General features: G+C 42.8%; 2 protein-coding genes across 6 annotated transcripts in view; one reads left to right on the forward strand and one right to left on the reverse strand.

Annotated features, from left to right (window-relative positions):
- The window catches only part of INTS4 (integrator complex subunit 4), a 32888-nt gene extending 25308 nt beyond the window's left edge, over window positions 1-7580 (forward strand). For both annotated transcript variants that reach the window (XM_010706156.3, XM_010706157.3), the window contains exons 18-23: window positions 1188-1318; window positions 1822-1881; window positions 3590-3749; window positions 4047-4190; window positions 4921-5041; window positions 6649-7580. In XM_010706156.3, the coding sequence (XP_010704458.1) occupies window positions 1188-1318; window positions 1822-1881; window positions 3590-3749; window positions 4047-4190; window positions 4921-5041; window positions 6649-6842 (810 nt within the window). In that variant the 3' untranslated portion in view covers window positions 6843-7580. The remainder of the gene's footprint in view (window positions 1-1187; window positions 1319-1821; window positions 1882-3589; window positions 3750-4046; window positions 4191-4920; window positions 5042-6648) is intronic.
- A 3107-nt stretch (window positions 7581-10687) lies between these two features.
- On the reverse strand, window positions 10688-18374 carry AAMDC (adipogenesis associated Mth938 domain containing). 4 transcript variants are annotated; one of them, XM_010706158.3, is made up of 6 exons: window positions 18272-18328; window positions 17798-17882; window positions 17116-17180; window positions 15696-15844; window positions 12406-12501; window positions 10688-11663 (listed from the first exon to the last, which is right to left on the reverse strand). In XM_010706158.3, exons 4-6 carry the CDS (start codon window positions 15825-15827, stop codon window positions 11523-11525), a joined length of 369 nt encoding a protein of 122 aa, XP_010704460.1. In that variant the 5' UTR covers window positions 15828-15844; window positions 17116-17180; window positions 17798-17882; window positions 18272-18328; the 3' UTR covers window positions 10688-11522. The 4 variants fall into 4 exon arrangements, with proteins under 4 accessions (XP_010704460.1, XP_010704462.1, XP_010704461.1 ...); XM_010706160.3 differs by lacking the exon at window positions 17116-17180 and having other exon boundaries at window positions 18272-18329; XM_010706159.3 differs by lacking the exon at window positions 17798-17882 and having other exon boundaries at window positions 18272-18318.
- Window positions 18375-18607: the final 233 nt, after the last annotated feature.

The raw sequence follows: 18607 nt of genomic DNA on the forward strand, positions 1-18607 counted from the left end.
GTAGCAAAAATTGCCATGACTGTCGTTGGATTTCCTAGACTGTTAGTGAGGAATCTTCATCTTTGAAGTGTTCACAGAATACAAGGCTCTGGGTAACTGGGCTAATTAGACCTGCCTTGAGGAGAGGGCTGTGGTAGATGAGCTCCAGAAGTTCCACACAATCCAGGTTATTCTTACTCTCTAGTATTTGATTGACTGATCTTGAAAAAAACAAAGCTAAACTATTTTTTTAAATAAAGAAATGAGAAAGCAAACTTTAAATAATCTGGATTTAGGGTGAAAGCAAGTTTGTGGATCTGCTGGGAAGCCACGCTGACATTCTGATCCTCCAGTTAATTAAAATGTATTAAGATGCAGCTACTGCTGTGCATCAAACCCTTCTCTGCTGTTGACAGTTGTCCCTGGAGACGAGTAGACACACAAGCCTATCAGCTTCTTAAATCTTCTCTAATTGCACTGTCTTTTTTGGGTGCCCTTCTTAGTAGTATGTGAGCCCCCCCCGGGAAGGTTTATCTGTTTTGATTGTGAATGTAGATCACTTTCCATCAGAGCAAGGTGAGGGGATCTTTATTTAATAAAGTCCTTGCTTCTATGTGGTTACGCTGAATGCAGTGGTGTTCATTTCAGCATTTTTCTTGTCTACTTAAGCCCATCTATTCAGCAGATGCAGTACTATAATAAGTAAAACTGCAGTGTGCTGTCTGAGCTTTTAACTGTGTTGAAAATAACGCAGGAGGATGCTTATCTTGTGGTGGTTCCCATTTCTAGCTGTAGCATCTGAAGTGTTGAATATGAAGTTGTTTCTGTCTAATCTAGCTCTGAAACTGAAACTGAACCTGAGCAGAGCCACTGGGGCTGCTCTGCTGTGCTGCTTGGTTTGTATTCCAGAGCAACCAGCAGGAGCTGGTGAGCGCTCCAGCCCAAAAATACAACATCATAAGGTACCTTGCCAAGAGAGGGAGTGATGGATGGATTTCAGGCAAAGAGTCACAAATTGATTCTTTGATATCTTTTAGTATTAAGTACCACCTCACGCTATGAAAAGCTTCATCACAAGAATGGTACTCGTGGATTAATGGGTTCCTCACTATGAGGAAAAAGTGCAGAATCTTGCGACCGTGCTTGGGCAACAAGTAACAGAGCCTGATGGTTTGTTACTGTGTTTGTTTGTGGTGTTTGTCTGACAGATCTTGGAGGAAACTTACAAAATGGAGTTCATGTACAGTGGTGTGGAAAGTAGACAAGTGGTCATCATTCACCACATGAGGCTGCAAGCAAAAGCTTTACAGCTCATAGTGACTGCACGCACCACCAGAGGGTAAGGATGGTGCTAAGGGTTACCTGCAAGCTTTGTATCCTTGAGCTTTGTTCTAAGAAGCAGCAAGGCTAAATTAGACACTTAAAACACCATGGAAATGCTGATAACCATTTGAAGAATGAAGTTGAGTTCTTTCTTCAGTGCACGTAGGAGAACATAAATATGTTTGTTGCCATCAATTTGCTGTGTTTTCATAGAGTTCCATAAGATTTGCCTGTTATGTTTTAGAGGTGGAAAGTTTGTTTTGCAGCAGTGGCTCTGGGAACTTAATGCCTGTGAATGCGAATGTGAAGGATGTATTGTGGGGGGGGATATGGGTGTGGAGAAGATGACAACTCATTTTTTCTTTCCTCTGTGGAAAATCCATTTGTGGTCTCAAATTGTCTTTAAGGTCTTACAGTTTCTAGGAGCTTGAACTGAATTTCAAAACTCTTAAATGCTTACGACTGTAGAGCCAGTTCTCTTATTTTATTTTTGAATCCAGCAGTGTTATCTCATTACAGAGTGGAACCCCTTTTTGGGATGTGTGAGAAATTCCTTCAGGAAGTAGATTCTTTTCAGAGGTGAGAAACAGCATTGCTTCTTCTCTTTGTGCTTTTTTGTATTTTGTATTGAAGCTGATGCTATTTCTTCCACATGTAATCTGGTATTGAATATGCCACTGGTAGCCAGGGAACAGAACTGCTCACTTCCTTCCTGTCTTTCCCTCTTGTTAGACCTCAGGATCAGCAAAACTCATCACTTTATTTTAGGAATGCAACCCCTACAGGCAATGATGAATTCCATAAACAGGAATCTGCACATCGGCAGAGCTTGTTGCTTAGCTGTAAGGTCACCTAGAAATGCCTGTACACACAAAATCCCCCTGTGTAGGTTGTGCAGCCTCAGCATGACAGATGTTGGCTGCACCGCATGACAGAGCAGTAGAAATTTGCTGCCTGTGTAGTGGCAATCATAGAAGCACAAGGGCGCACAGTGCTGCTTACACACTCTTGGAACATAGAAAGGAGCACGTGATTTTCCTCTGCCTTTGCCAAAGCTTCTGTTTAGGGAGTTTGAACTTGTGTAGAGCATTAATTGGATCTTGGAGAATCTCACTTGTAGGGCTTTAGGACCAGAGACTCCTTTTTTTTTGGGGGGGGTCAAGTCCACTATTCCTCTCCATGCTTTTCTAGACTCAGCTGGAGGTGAAAACAAAGCACAACGCTGGACCTAATGAGCAGAGAAGAACCCGTTGCCCAAGAGGCTATTCACCTGCAGGAATGGTGCATGTCACTTTTCTCACTGGATTGCACCAAGCATTTACTAGGCTTACAAAACTATCCAGCTGAATGTGGCAGGAATGTTGCTAACAATAACAAATAAGCCATCAGGGAGTTGGTCTAACAGCATTTTCTGCATGTGGGGATGTACAGTAGAAGACAGATTTTGCTTCTGTATATAGAACAATACTGGATGATCTTCTGAGAGGCTCTTGTCCCATGATATAAAATGAATTCTATTTTCTGTTCTTCACCTCCAGAGCTAGCTTTTTTTTTTTTTAATCTGATTCTAGTTTACTGTTAAAATTTCATGGTACAGATGTAATACTCTCTTACAAATACTGGTAGAGCAAAACCATTCTCCAGGGAGGTCAGACAATTCACGTAGCGGTATGTGGTTATGTTACATTCTGCAGTGAGTCAGCTGTTGAGTTAGCAGGATGAAAGTGCACAGCATAAAAGATGAGGCACATGTGTGTCTTTCCTGAGATGTACCAATCTCAAACGTTTACAAGGCAGCAGTAATAGGAGCGGCACTTTCACCTGGTTGTGTTTATTCCTTGAGACGTAGAGATTGAATGCTGAGTGCTGGAATTGCCTGTGACCTGTCACTTCATTCAATTAGCACTCTTGCTATCAAAACAGTGTTACAGCTGCACATGCAGTCTCATATAGATAAATCCTTATGGCAGTGAGTTCCCGTGGGTGTGTTTTTTATAGGCTTTTATTTACCTCAACATTTCTAGCTTGTTCTGTGCAAATCTTCCCTGCTGGGCTCTGTATTGAGGCAGGATCTAAGATCTGTGCCCTCTGAAGCCCTTGGTGTTGTCAACTTGAAAATAAGTAGCCAAAGTTATTTTAATATGAGATGTGCATCAGAAGTGGAATCTCCATATCTTATTTTGTCATTGTAACTAATTATAAAAATTAGCTTGGCCAAAGATAATGAGACCACTGAAAATGTGGAAATAAGTACTTCATTTTTTTAAATTATTTTTTTTAAATACAGATGTTTCATCTCTGAGCTCCCACAAATGCAGGGCAGTTTTGTAGATAAACTGCTGGACTTAATGCCCAGACTGGTGACATCCAAGCCTTCAGAAGTGGTCAAGATTCTTCAAACAACGCTGCGACAAAGTACCTTCCTCCACCTTCCTCTTCCAGAGCAGGTCAGTTTAGAATGCAATAGCCTTGCAGACTGCCATGTAGTTCCTGTTGGACCACAAAGCTTTTATGCTCCAGCTTTCTGCTCAGTTGCAAATGTTGGTTCTTCACGCGATTGCTTCTCCTTACCTATCATCTCTGGGATTGTGGCTAAAATTCAAGGTATTAATTCTTGGCAGCATGTAAAATGATGTAAAGTTCATGCATAGTTCCTCTGTTAAGAACAACGGTGATTCTTTTTTCCTTTTTTTTTCTTCCTTTTTTCTCTCCTTTATTTTCACCAACAACTTTGCCTCTTCCAGCTCCACAGAGCTAGTGCAAACATCATTGAGCCAACTGGTGAATCAGACAACCCTCTGAGGTTTACATCAGGGTTAGTAGTGGCATTGGATGTGGATGCAACGCTGGAACACGTGCAGGATCCCCAAGGAACTGTTAAAGTTCAGGTAAGCAGCCGGTTGACAAAATGGCAAACACGATTTTGTTTTGGGGGGAGCTTTCATGAGGACATGAGGATGTCAATACTTCCTGATTGCAAACAGTTGTACTACTTAACACTCCTGGATTTCTGTGGTATAACCTCACATGCAAAACTGTATTGCACGTAGTGCCTTGGGCTCACTTCTGTTGCTCTTGGGAGTTTCAGCCCTTTGAAAGCATTCTGTGGCTCCGTCTGTGCTACACTGCTTTCACATGTGTGCCCAGCACATTATGGACTGAAGGACAAACACGGGGTTGAACTTCCACCAGCTTGTATATTGGGAAAGAGAAGCAAAAGGAGGTGTTCTGAACACCACAGAAGTTGGTATGCCTTTGGCTTTCCATATGTAACGCTCAGTTGTCTTCCTGCTGTTGAATCATTACCATCAACTAGGCTGCAGCTAAGAAGGATATGGTTTGATTCAAGTAAATATGCAGGTGCACTGCTCAGCAAAGAAACTAAAAACTTGACAGCGTAGAGGAAGAAGGTGATACCTTCTCCTGTGTGCTATGGGTTTAAATGGCCAACGCAGAATTGTGTGTTCTTTAAATCTAGATCAGCTGGGCTCCTGGCTCTGAGCTAAAGCACAGCTTCCTGCCTTCAGAGCTTGAGCAGAAAGCCCAGAAACTCTGTACGTTGTACAAAAGCCTAGTCCAGTTGTCGTACATCTATTTTTGTTATTTATTTTTTGATAGGTATTGTATCCAGATGGGCAAGCACAGTTAATCCATCCCAAGCCAGCTGACTTCAGAAATCCTGGTCCTGGAAGGCACAGACTGATAACTCAGGTCTACCTCTCACACACAGCCTGGACAGGTAATGTTATCAATACAAGTTCATGGGATTGTGTTGCTACATATTTGAAAGATGGGAGTGTGTGATTCCCATCTCACGTGTGCCCACAGCCTTGGGAGCTTGAGGATCATGGGGCATTACAGGGGGTGTAGCATCGCTCAGATTTCTGTTCTTACAGCCTCTGAGCAGTTGCATCTTATCAGAGGATCTTTGAGTTGGAAGGGACCCTTAAAGGTCATCTAGTCCAACTGCCCTGCAGTGAGCAGGGGCATCTGCAGGACATCTTGTTTGACAGGGTCTGGGGTCCTGCAGGTGACAGGGGGGCTGCTGTCCTAAAGAGAAGGCACTTGCTGTGCACCAGGGGCTGCACATGCAGCCTTCCAACATTGGGAGCTTTTAAATGGAGCATGTTACCCATAGCTGTGCAGAGCAAGATTCATTGTAGGAGTCAGGTCTGCATCCTCATTTAAAGGCAAGGAGTCATAGTGAACTGATTCATTGTTGTTCATTGTTTTGGATCTGACAGATATCTGAGCATGGCAGAGAACTGTGGAACTGTGCGTACTCAACAGCGTAATTTCACTGTTAATTAAACTTTCACCCTTTGAATGTCCTAAAAAAAACACCCTGTATCTCTGCTGACTGCCACATCCACGTTCAGTCATAGATGGCATTCACACTTCTCAATGAAACCGCTGCAGTAATTGGTTTGTGGGCTTCAGACAACAAAAGCAAATATTTTTTGCAGCTCCCTTTCTCCCATTTTCTTTTAAACCCTTCACATAATTCAAGTATGGGGTATATATTTTTTGAGCACTTTTTTCTGTTTAGTAGGATTTGGTGAGCTGTATTTTTAATTAGTGGATTTTTTTTTCAGTGCTATGTTCCCTTTCAGTTGCTCCATTTTATGTGGCACCTCCATTGTGTATTCATTCATCCTGCTTATCTTTCATTTCTGGAGAAGAAAAATGGAATTGTCAGGAGTATCAGGATTTAAAAGTTGGTTCTGTAGCAGAAGCTGAACTAGGTCCTTATTCCTGCTTTTGCAGTGTGTGCTGGAAGGTCATTTCAAATGGGGGCCTATGGGATTCTGTTCTGGTCTCTCCCTTAGCAGTTATTTGAGTTAAGAACTTTGACGTTGGTGCTTAGGCATTTCACAGGTGGTGAGGAGATCAAGCTGGGAGGGGCTGAGAGGACAAGGTCAGTTGACAAAGTGGGCAAATTACCTTAATTCATGAAAAAGAAATTCATTAAGACCATAAAGGACAGTATGTGCTTACAATGGAGGACGTCCAAACACAAAATACAGACTAACTGTTGCATAGCAGAAGCAGAAAAGGTGACTGAAAGCTACAGATTAGAGCTGATGCTCTGACGTGGCAGAACAATGAGTTTTAGGGAACTGTTAGCTGAGCTGTGGTACAACTGTGAAAAAAGGTTATTTATTGTGCTCCATCTGATCAGTCTGTATGATCAAACATTCAGCATTGCTTGTTGATGACAGCAGCACTTGGGGACATGGTCAGTGGGCATGGCGGTGATGGGCTGACAGTTGGACTTGATGATCTTAGCGGTCTTTTTCAACTTCCGTGATTCCATGCATGGTTTGTTTTGTTCTTTCCCTTCAGAGCCATGTCAGATCGAAGTGCGGCTGCTGCTGGCCTACAATTCCAACAGGAGCAAGGCAGCAGCCAAGATTGCCAAATCCACCTGGAACGAGAGCCCGGAGGCTCTGCCGCAGCCAGAAAACGGCATTGAGGGCACCATCCCCTTCAGCAAACCTGTCAAAGTGTACATAATGCCCAAACCTGCCAGGCGGTGAAGTCTGTCACTACAAAAAATACTTTTATGGGATTGTTGGATAAAATGGAAAACAATATTCTGTGTTCCAAGGTACTGAAACCAGATGTCCATAAAAGTAAAGCTGATGAAGAACAGTTGGGCTCCTCTGATATACAGCAGGTAGACCGATACAGGAGTTATTCAGATAATTCAGGACAGTTTCAAGAAAACACAGTTCTTTCTATATTGAATCAACAAAGACAATTCTCAGTCAGCATTCCAGCAATAACTGCACTGGGCCAAAGTCTCTTCCCGGCCTCTGGGTTTTCTGCTGAAGCTATTTACTACGTAAATGTTTAGGCACAGAAACCCATGCTTTTGTAATTCTCAGAAACTTGTGCATTGGTATCAATTTTTTTAGCAAAAGCAAAAATAATTCTGAAGTGCTGTTGTCCTGGTGTAGGAAATGAATCTCCAAGTAGAACTGCCAATCGCTGCAGGCTACATCCTGAGATGTGCCCTGTGCAGCTGTGCTGGAGTTGGGACAGCTGGGGGAGGGCACGGGTTGTTAATGCTGGGAGTTGTTGCAAGTAGCAGAACTTAGTGAGCAGGACACACAGCACTTCTGACAGGCCTGCTGGAAAGAAAGAGGTTCTGGGGGAAGGAGGGTTAGTGGCTAAACAAAGCAGCAAAGAAGTACTTTTCAGTTGCACAGAGATTAGGATAAATAGTTATGTAAAACTAATTATGTGCTTTCCTACAATAAAATTGGAAAACTGATCCTAATCTGTTTATTACAAGAGTAAACATGCCAGCCTGCGTGGTCTAATAAGAGATTACTGTGAGGCTTTTGTGATACTTGTGACTTTTTTTTTTTTGGACTGACAGTTTTATGGCTATGAGGCTTCAGACCCAAACATATTCGGCTGCTTTAGGTATTCTAAAATCAAATAGCACTAAAACAAAGAAACCCTCTTACAAACTGTTTGTGTTTCACCTTTAGGGCACTGGCTTGAAAAGCTGCATGTTAGCTCGCTTGTTACCACTGGACTTCAGCATCCTCAGCCCAATTCTCTGGGCAGGGATTGATGCATGTTATTAGAAACTGTACTGCTACACATTTCCAGTCTTGTAATGAGAGTATCCCATAGCTGGCTTCTCTGCTGGGTACCGTCCTGGAGCTTCTCTGACTCCTCACTTGAAGTGTGGAAGAAATTAGAGGTTCTCCTCTTCATCGTAGCTTTCTCCTATTCAAGCAGATGACATTTTAGCTGAACTGAAATGTGTCCAATAACGCTCTGTGATGATTGGAACATTCAGTACCATATGTGTTTCTCTTTATTGTGATCTCTCAAAATTCATTTACCTTTGACTTTTCCCTGCTGCATTGGTAAGCAGACTCATATGCATCCCGTCTATAAAAGGTTTTGTTAGAGCTTCTATCTCAGTGCTGACTTTTCCCTCCTTCCTTCCCCCAGGTCTGAGAGGGGCAGGTGTGGCACTGAGGGATGTGGTCAGTGGGCACAGCATGAGGTGCTGATGGTTGGACTTCATCTGAGAGGTCATCTCCAACCTTGGTGATGTTTTCTGATTCTGTTCAGGCTTTTCTGCTGAACACTGATGTAAGGGGTGTACGTTAGTGGTTTATAAACGTGTTGCTATGCTTACCGTTACCTTAATTAAACATGGCCTAGCTTTGTATGCCTTTAACGGGAGCTTCATAACCAGGCCAGTTAAGATCACTGGAATTAATGAGGTCAATTCCTTACAACTTGGAAAGTAAATAATGCAGTTATCAAGAATGCTTAATCCATCTATGCATTAAGAACAGAGTTGATGGTTGAGGTACTAACTCAGATGCAGTGTGGCTTTCATAGAACCTATATATCTTTAGTTATGTGCTTTTAAAACTGCACACTGCAAAGAGTGCAAAAAAAGACACCCTCCCCCCCTCTCCTCCCCCCAAAGAAGGAAGAATGGGACATGCATTTGAATGCGGCCACGTGGCCTCTTCTTGGGTTCCAGAGCATGGAGATGGTTTTCCTCTGGTCTCCTCCTTGGCTGAGTTCTCAAATCTTTTGGAAAAAATCAGAGATACAGTCACCGTTTTTTATCTCATGTCACTCATGTGTTTGTTTAGTCCTTGCAGCAGGCGTTAGGCGGGGGTGCAGGCTGGGGTTAGCCTGCAGTTCACTCATGCTGTATTACTGAGGCCTCACACACAAGTCTGAAGGCTCATAAATGCTGCCTGACATCCCTTAAAAATGCTGCTCGTGATGCATTCAGTTTGTTGGAGCCTTTTTACGGCCTGTGTCTCCCTGCTGCCAGCTCAGGCGTGCTGCTCCACACAGATAAGGGCTGCGGATGGAGGCTCGGCAGTGGAACAGCTGGGTGGAAGCTCACTGGCTGCCAGCCCAGCCCTGCTCTGTGTAATGGGGGTGCTGGGGTGGGAGATCGCTTTCCTGGGGGAAGCATAGAAGCAATGGAGAAGCCCTGCCCTATGAAGATCTGGGCAATGAGATTGTAGTTCTAACAAATTATTGATGGCTCTGAAAGCTGAAAGCAGAGACTTAATAGAGCATTTTGAGCTCGGGTTGAATTTTGATGAATCAGTCCCAGCTGTTTACACTGTGCACCGAGGAGGAAAGAGGGCTTTGGATAAGCGGAGCAGCCCAAGCTGAGCTGACTTCTGTGGCAACAGACAAAGCTGACTCAGGCAGCAGTAACAGAAGGCAAAGATGGAGAAGACCTGCAGTGGGTTATCTCCTTGAAATTTTGTAGGGACAGGTGTGAGACTTCACAATTTACTCTGAAATAAGGAAACTAAGACCTAGCAGTTATCTTCCTCTGCATGCTGCAGCACCCCATTTTAGAAGTGGAATCTTCTGTCTCCTACTGGTTGCCAAATGGAGGGAACAGTGAAGAAGCTGCAGCACAAAGCTGTGCAGGGCACACCTCTAAGAGTCACCTGGCAGTGCAGAGCAGGCTGTGCTCCTGCTCTCTGGAAGGACACAATGTGTAGCAACAGTATAGGAGGCCGTGGTGCTTTTCTCAGTGCAGGGACTGGGCCAAGCAGTGCTTTTGAAGGAGGTTTCATCCAAAAAAACTATTTCAGTACCATATGAAAGTAGAAAACAACAAACAAAACCTGTAGGGAAAAGATAAGGTATTTACTTCTCCACACAGAGCAACAGCACTTAAGAAACTGGAATTATCCCCTTAATGAAAGCCTCTTCCTGTTCAAGGCCCAAAAGATGATGAAATAACACAAATATTGAACTGTGATCAAGAAGCAGCTGCTTTCCACTATCAGCTAACAGTAATGAACATAAGTCTGCACACAGTGCAGTGGCAAGGTGGCTTCTAGGATTCTCTTGAGGCTGTAGAACTCTGGGCCTCAGTTATTCAGAAAAATATCATGGTGTTTGTAAAGAGGGAACACGAATGTAGCTGAAAAGGCAGTTCGTGCTGGTTTAGCTCAGGGTTGTGCCTCTAATACAGCTACACTATTAGAAAGAATTGCTGCAATTAGGAGATGGCAAGATAAAACTTACAGGCACTCAACTTTCCTTTGCCTTTATGTCACGCTGTGTTTTATCGATAAAAGGATTACTAGAACAAATAGTAAGAGAGTGGAGTATTTTGTAAAGGGTTATTCTTGGGGCTTGGGAAACTCATCTACTTCTCACACCCATCCGAGCTTCTTTGCTGCCCCCTGGATTGCTCCAAGTGCCTCAGGACTTTTCTCAGCATCATCTCTGTTCTTTTGCTTATAGGCACAGACTTCATCTGCACCAATGAAGAATTTAGTGAGTCTGGTGGAAAAGAAAGGAACCTACAAAAAGTAACTGATAATATTAATAGAAGTAGGCAAAACAAAAGGAGAATAGCAACTAAAAGAACTTTTAATTTTTCAGTGTAACAACACACTTGTCATACTGTTTAAATCAGCATCTACTGCTGGGTAAGAATTCTACCTCCGGACCCAGCTTGCTAGCAGCAGCTTAGACTGATTTCCTACAAGTAATTCTGTCACAGATCTTCTTGATAATTTTAAGCAGGTAGGGACTATCACATAGATACATATTCCACAACTCAACACTCACATTTCAATTAATGATAAAAATCTTTAAGGCACAGGTTCTGTTCATTCCCTGTAGGCAGCATTTTCTATGTCCTGTGTAAAAAAAAAAACGTGTCAAGTGATACCCTGAGTGAGTTCACCAGCAGGAGGCAGAGCTGTTGTTCTGGGGCTGCCTTGTGTTTCTTTATTGAACTCATTTATAAAGTGATCCCTTGCCACCACTTCATATCTACCACTCGACTGTCATCATCAGATATTTTCTGGCTACGCTGCAATAACTGATAATGTAATTCTGCACCATTTCCTAATCAAAGCATTCGCAACTTAGTGTCTTAATTTAGCCAAAAATCAACCACAGTTCATTAATTTAGCCAAAAAGTAACCAGAATGCACACAGTCTACAGAGGAATTCTTGGTCAATCCCAAGAACGTATGCAAATTGTTCTGCAGTTAAAAGATTTCATTAACAGCACTCTGTTTAAACCCTGAACTCATAAACTGCCCCTGTATTTTAGCTTTGCAGCACACATTAATGCATTGGCACGCACCTCCCCACTGTGCTGAGTGTAATTTGATGCAGCCAAGGCATGCCCAGTGCTTGGCTGAGGTCAGGGCAGGCTGCAAAGCGGTGGTGCTTCAGCATGTTGAGTGGAAGACTCCCCCCACTTTGACACCCTGAGCAGCCAGGGCATTGTACTCTTCCACTGCCTTCTCTGTCTGCAACACCAACACATCAATCCCGTTTTTCTTAAGGTAGTCCACAGTAGACGGAGGAACCTCAGAAGAGAAAAGGAAAAAGCAGTCGTTAGGTAGTTCTCCAATCTGCAGCAGGAGGCTGCTGGCATTTCTTAGTACTGATGCCATCTGTACATAGGTTCACTTAAGTTATTGATAGTAGACAAACTGATAATGTATTTTTAAGATTGATACCAGGTGTTTTTTTTTTTTCAATAAACCTAGTATATGCAAATTTCCCATTTTTCCTGAATGCAGTTTAAAGTGCAGCTTGTTCTTACAGAAGGGAACAGAATTTGAGCTAAAGATAATAGAAATTTGGTGTTATTCAGCTCACAAAAACCTGAAGAATTGCTTTTCATGAAGGCAAGCTCAGCCCTTCTCAGCCTTCTGTAACTGGCTTACCTGCTGCAAGGACACTGCCACCATTAGTGACAAAAAGGCCTTAATTATCAGAGTATTTACAGCAGGCTAGAGCTAGTTCACAACCTCTTCTAAGAGCAGGGACTAATGGACATTGTTAAAAAAAAGCTCCTTGTTTAAATTGCTGCTGTAGCAGAATGTAAAACTATTTTCTGTTTGACACTGACACCAACAGTGAGGAGCTCAAATGCTGCTGCTTTCAGGAAGAGAATGACTCCTGGCAGCAATTCAGTCTGGTTAATTCAGCAACCCCAACTTCTTTGCTTTTAGTAAAGCATCATGGATTTTTTTAACCCATCCTCCAGATGAGGAAGGCAAACAAACAGCTCTAGTTTATGTTTATTGGGGAACAAAAACCTACCTGCAGAGCCTCACTCATGCCACGGCCAATGACGAGAGTTTTAACACCCTTCTTGACAACTTCTTCAAGGTCAGCAGGCTGCACTCCTGGAGAATGCTAAGTGCCAGGAAAAGAAAGCAATAGTCTGTGTGCTGACAACATCAGCCAGGAAGGATGTGTCTGTGTTTGGATCAGTCCTTAGATTAGCAGGATAAAGGAGCTATCCCAAGGTGTAAACCAGCTCTTGTGTGCACACTAACAGTGGCAATTTCAAGAGGTATTCTACCCTCAGATGAAGGATGACAGTAAATCAATGGATAGCAATAAAGATGTTTTTCTTAAGTAGGTAAAAATGAAAAGATATGTGGTACGTACCTAAAACATCTATGTCTAACAACCGGCATTTTATCAGCATTAACACTGAGATCAATAAATCGCAGTGCATTGCTGTTTGTTTTCAAAGTGAGCAGAAGCTGCTTTTAATACAGACTGTGGCAAGCTCAAGTTTACTCACTTGAATTATAACTAAAATGATTAAATTCCTTTCTTGTTTACTTTGTAAATCTCATTTACCGAAGAGGACTGAAATGCTGCCTGGCTTCATTGTACTTAATATCTTCAATTTCTGCTCTGTTCTTAATTTTGAGAAAGAAACTCTGAAACCAAACCCTTTCTAAAGAAAGAAAAATGATCTGTAACAGGATTTTGATTGCAAGCTCATTATAGTACTAATACACTTCAAACATGCAAATCCAGAAATAGACATGTGATATTAAATTAAATCATTATTATGTCACACTAATTCTCCCCTTAGCTTCAATTTTAATGTATTCTATATATATATTTTTTTTAATTTTATTTTATTTTTATTTTTATTTAAATTGGATTCTTAAGTATTTTTTGAGAGGACTGAGACCATCTTTTCCCATGAAGAGAGTAATGCCATAGTGGACTTCTGCAGAACATTATTTTTATTGGAGATAGCCATAAATCTTTATCCTCTCTACTCACCACTACATTATCTCAATGAATTAACATCAAGACGTCTAGAATTTCAGCAAGAGATGGTTCACTTTTCTGATTCTCCAAGTTGCATTTTCTGTAAGTGCATTTAGATTTGATATCCATACTTAAACTGCCAGTTCAGCTGCAGAGCTTTATCAGGCCAAATCATCACATGTATGCCTTTACGACAGAATAGGTAATGATTTGCCTTTGGGGTTTTTTTAAGGTAGACTCAAAGTTTAGACAAACAGGGATAGTTTATTATAATTAATTCATTAGATTGCTGGGGAAGTTTGCTATCATATAGTAGGTACTGCTGAGCCACGAAAGCCACGGAACAAAAGGATTTGAGCTTGTTACACAAGGCACTCTGATCGGGGGGCTTCCACCAGTAGGAAAATTCTATCATTAGAGAAAACATGCAACATGATGGAATAACTGTGTCACTGCAGGTAATTCCTGTGACAGCAGGAGGGAAGGAAAAAGGGCAGCAGAATTTCTCGCCTGTTCTGCTCTCTGGTCTTCTCATCAGGACTCTTTTTCTCCCATTAGCAGATGGCACTGAAACACAGCCAGTCAGGGAGGCTGCCTTTTATCCCCAAGGGTTAAGGTCATATGAGCTATTTATTAGTGCTTAGTAACAGAATCTTGCACAGCAAGTTGTACAGTTCTTCCTGATGAAATAATTACCCACTAGGCATTGGTTTGATAGCAGAGAAGGAAAAGATTTACTTCAAGCTGGAGTGGAGGACATGAGGAGCACTGCCTTTTTACCAAACACAGGGAACAGCTCCACCTAGCCCCAGGTAAAACACACCCAGCAAACGTAGACACACTGCAGTCTACCATGAAGAAATATGCAGAAAAAGAATCCAGTGAATTCTACTGTTTCCAGTAAAGATCAAATTAAATCCTTTGTAATTTTTCTGGACTCAGAGATGCAGTCTAAAAAGCTTCTGTATTTGTTGCTTTTCAATTTTAAATTGAAATCACCAAACTCTGTGGCTGCCATATCTGTAAGAGCAACAGAACTGTCCTCAGGAAGAAGCTTTATGAGTAGCCTCTATGGGAAAACCTGAAGTGTTTTTTTTTTGTTTTTTTTTTTACTTAATGCTGCTGCAGAATATCTGCTTCTCTGAATAACCCAACTAGTTTTCTCTCATTTCATTTAACAAATCCAGCTCTCCTGATTAAATGAAGGATTCATTCAAGAACTTATCCAGAGTTCAAGTCTTCCCTATCACCTGACATCTTCTGTCCGAAACTTTAAAAGGAAGACACATTCCCCTAAATGTTAGTAGGTGGTTGCAATCCGAAACAGTTTTCAAATCATTGGAAGGAAATAAAAACGTGATAGAGTTGGAAACTATTGGGAATTTTTCAGCTACTGCATATGTTCTGCATCTCCAGCCACATATGTATTTAAAGCAGGAAATCATTACTGTTAAAAGTTGGATTCCTCTTGAAAAACAAAAAAGTTACAGCTTCTATCAGCTCAGGCCCTTCAAACAGCCCAAAAGTGAAAACTTCACTTTTGCTAATCAGACCATAAATGAAAGGCTATGAAAAAGGTTATATACACAGCTGTATTTCTCTTTGCAAACCATTCGTACAGCAACATTACCTTTCACTTTGCATTATACACTCTTTATAGACTAAACTCTGACAGCTTAACAAATTCTATTCCCTAAAAGATTATATTGGAAGTTCCAAAACCAAAGTTTTGCCAAAATGAATACATCAGTGACTGGAAGAGCATACAGCTGGCTCTAAGACCTGATGTGTTTGCAGGTCTTTTTTTGCTTTGACTCTTGTGGATTAGGTTTTTCTTCTTAGCCAATACAACTATCTTAGTGTAAGCCCTGATATGGATGAATTTATCAACATTTAATTCCTAACACAATAGTTATCATGCTGCTTCTAAGTCCAAAACATCAATATTATTGCCTTACTTGTATACATTCTCATAGCATTTAAAGATAAAGCTTAAGGGATACAAAAATTATAAGGGTATTCACTTGGTAAAGGGCTATGAATACAAGTCCTTGTGTGGTTAGACAGACTGAGACCTTTTCATGGAGATACTAGCACATATGACACTGTATCTGCACACTTTTACTCAAAAATCAGTAAGAACCTCAAGGAAAGTGATATAAACTAACCTGCATGCACTGTCCTCTTCCAAACGTGTAAGCTCAATTTCTGTGGATTTCTTTTTATTCACATAAATTCGTCTCTATCGCACAAGACAATCTTTATTTACTACTCTCACAGTCCTGTGGGATGGACAGAAACAGCAAACTTACATTAGTGCCAGTTTCTCTCCAATCCCAGGTCCGACTTCCTCCTGGCCACACTTTGCAGTCCTTGTACGTTGTAGAACAGCCTTTCACCTTCATCTGCCCCCAAGACAGGGAAGCAATTTCAGGGGAAGACATTGCTGAGTTGAACCAGTCTGAAAAACAGATATTTAATACATAACATCAGGCCAACGTACACAGTGTGTTAATAAAAAAACTCTAAGCATGTCCTTGCCTCAAGAAGCTGAGAAGAAACCACCGTTACAGACTTGATCCGTGTCATTTTGTGGCACCAGAACTGAATGACGGATCAGATCTGTTGAATTACCAGCAGTCCTCCTCAGGGTTTTGGTAGGACTCTGAGCAAATTATTCTACAAATGAAATCTGTAGAAGTACTGGGTGCTTAACTTTCAAAACAATCCACGGGGGTGAGGTCCCTGAATATCCTTTCAAATTAGGGTTTTAATATTTTCCCTAAAGATACACTGAAGATGGTAGACTTCTGTAAAACCTCTGATACATACACTGTTTCTTTGGCCCTCTAAACCATACTGTACATACAGGCTTATTAATGTAAATTAATAAGGTTAAAACAAACAATCAAACATGCCGTTGCTTTCTTAGCTTTAGCAGGAAGTGAGAAGAGTTAGATCTTGAACAGGGAGTTTAAACTAAAGGATTTTTTTGATCTGCACACTTTTCTTGCTAAAAGGCAACACCCAGTAGAAAACAAAACAATGGCATTTCCACTTGCTGTAGCAAATGACTTTCAGACACCCAAAGGGCAAAGGCTTCTCTCCCATGGCATTCCTTACAGACACCAAGTCTCCCTGTGACACTTCTCAGGATAGTTAAGGAGACAAAAAATGTCTTTTTTCATAACTCAGTCCTCACTGTTTCAGATTACAGCTATCATTTCCAAACATTTTTGTTGTAGACAAGGAAAACAGCTTAGTCTTTGTCTTTTCCACCTTTTGCTTTCCTGAAGACTTAGGATAACCATCCTTGAGTCTTTTTTTTCCTCCCTTTCTTTTAGATTAAATAAATCTCTGTTCCCTTTGGCCTTTCGATCAGTTCGCATTTTCTAAATCTCTACTTATTTTCTCATTTTCCCCCCCCACTAACAACCAGCAATTGGTATGCATCTTCCTTTGAAGTCCGTTGCCTAAAACCAGTTAGAGTGCTCCAGCTGAGGCCTTATCAGTGCTGCTATATAGCAACTGCTTTTTGGTATTAACCACAGTCATTTTCAGACCAGCTATCACAGTCACAGCTGGGCATCAGCAGGGCAGAGACTATGCCTTAGAAAGCATCGTCTCACTGCACCATGGGAGTTTACACCCTTTTCTCAGCCCTTCAAGGAACTGCAATCTGGTTGCTGATGGGATTCTGGCACTGGATGGCAAGACACAAATCAGAGGTACCTTGGAAATGCTTTAGATTAGCACAGCTGCCAGCTGCTGCGTCTCAAAAGTAATGACCTTCTGAACTGTAAGGGCAGAAGAGGATGGTGTGAAACTTGCATGACAAAGATAGAAGGTTATTTCTGCAGCAAAGCTGTGCTCATGGCTCACCCAGAAACCCTCAGCAGCAGCACATCCTTCCAGACATCCAGATTCTCAGAACCCCAGTGGCACCCATTAAGGGAAGAGCCCTCAGCAAAGAGAAATCTTTGGATTGTCTTCCTATGCTGCACGCGCTACAACAAACGGCAGCACGACGTGACATCCATCTCAGTGCCCTGCTTCTAGCACCACATGAAGGAAAAGCAGCATTACTTTGGATTCAGCACAGGTCTGAGGCTGCCAGAGAATAATGGGGCAATTATTCCTTCGCTGCTTTGTGAGTTACTGAGACAGGTGCTCTGCCGAAGAGGAAGCCAGGCACGCAGCTACAGGGGAGTGCAATTTGCCTGGGTTAATACGTTCTTGATTTGTTCCTCACACATCTGCAATGCGATGGGTTCACACAAAGGTTCATTGGACCACTTTCCCAACAGTGTGGTGAAACAAGATGACAGTGCTGCTCCCAGCTGAGTGAAACTGCCCATTAACCAAGGGGAAAGGCAGAACCAACCACCCAGAACTGACAGGAGCTGAGACAGACCTCAAAGCCATCAAATATGATCCAGAGAGCAAAAATATTTCCACAGCACTGACAGAGAGCATCGACAAAGTGTGAAGGAAGGCATCTGAAACCAAAGCGAAGAAGAATGAACTTCTTAATGAGGCCTTTGGACATTCTTCGCAGTGGGCACAGTCCAATCACCAACCAGCAAGGATCGGAAAAGATTTCCTCAACAAACGTTAGCTTTTAATTATCTGCTATGATATCTACTGCAATGTGCAGCGAAAAATCTGAAGGCCACGTATCATGTGATAAAAGCTATGAAGGGGAGAGAGCTCCTGAAACTCCACGGGAACGCTAGCTGAGTGGCAAGGCCTAAGCTTCCAGCGCTCGGAGGGCAGCCCAACCCATCCCAGGGTCTCCCCTCTGCCCCGCGGCCGCCGCTGCCTGCCCATTCCCGCCTGTCCCCTCAGCGCTCGCGGAGCCGTTACGACCGTTACGCGCCACACTCACCCGCCACCCACGCGACCCCGACCCCAACCACCGCCACCTCGGCCTCACGCGGGTGGGTAGCGCCAAGCCCCGCCCACCGCCCTCTCATTGGCCAGCGTCGCCTCCCGGCTCCATCCCCTCTCCCCACAGCACTGCCGTTCCGCCTCTTCCCATTGGCCGCGGCGCCCTGAGGCCCCGCCCCCTTATAAATAGCCCCTCCGTCAACCTCGCGCCCCGCCTTGTTTTCATTCCCGTGCCGCACGCGGAGGAGAGGAGCCGCCCGGAGACGCTCTGGCCGACGCCTCCCCGTCTCCCCGCCTCTCGCGGTGCATTGTGGGATCGTGGCGGCGCGCAGCT

Source organism: Meleagris gallopavo, chromosome 1, assembly GCF_000146605.3.
Source record: "Meleagris gallopavo isolate NT-WF06-2002-E0010 breed Aviagen turkey brand Nicholas breeding stock chromosome 1, Turkey_5.1, whole genome shotgun sequence".
NCBI classification, from domain to species: domain Eukaryota; kingdom Metazoa; phylum Chordata; class Aves; order Galliformes; family Phasianidae; genus Meleagris; species Meleagris gallopavo.

Bases quoted from the DNA above. Each gene is read 5' to 3' on its own strand.
- AAMDC (XM_003203554.4), bottom strand. From the start codon at position 18,359: ATGAGAGGGCGGTGGGCGGGGCTTGGCGCTACCCACCCGCGTGAGGCC. The intron at 12,502-15,695 runs GTAAGTTTGCTG...CCTGGCACTTAG, and splicing joins GGAGAGAAACTGGCACTAAT to CATTCTCCAGGAGTGCAGCC. The intron at 11,664-12,405 runs GTAGGTTTTTGT...TTCTCTTCTGAG, and splicing joins GCATGAGTGAGGCTCTGCAG to GTTCCTCCGTCTACTGTGGA.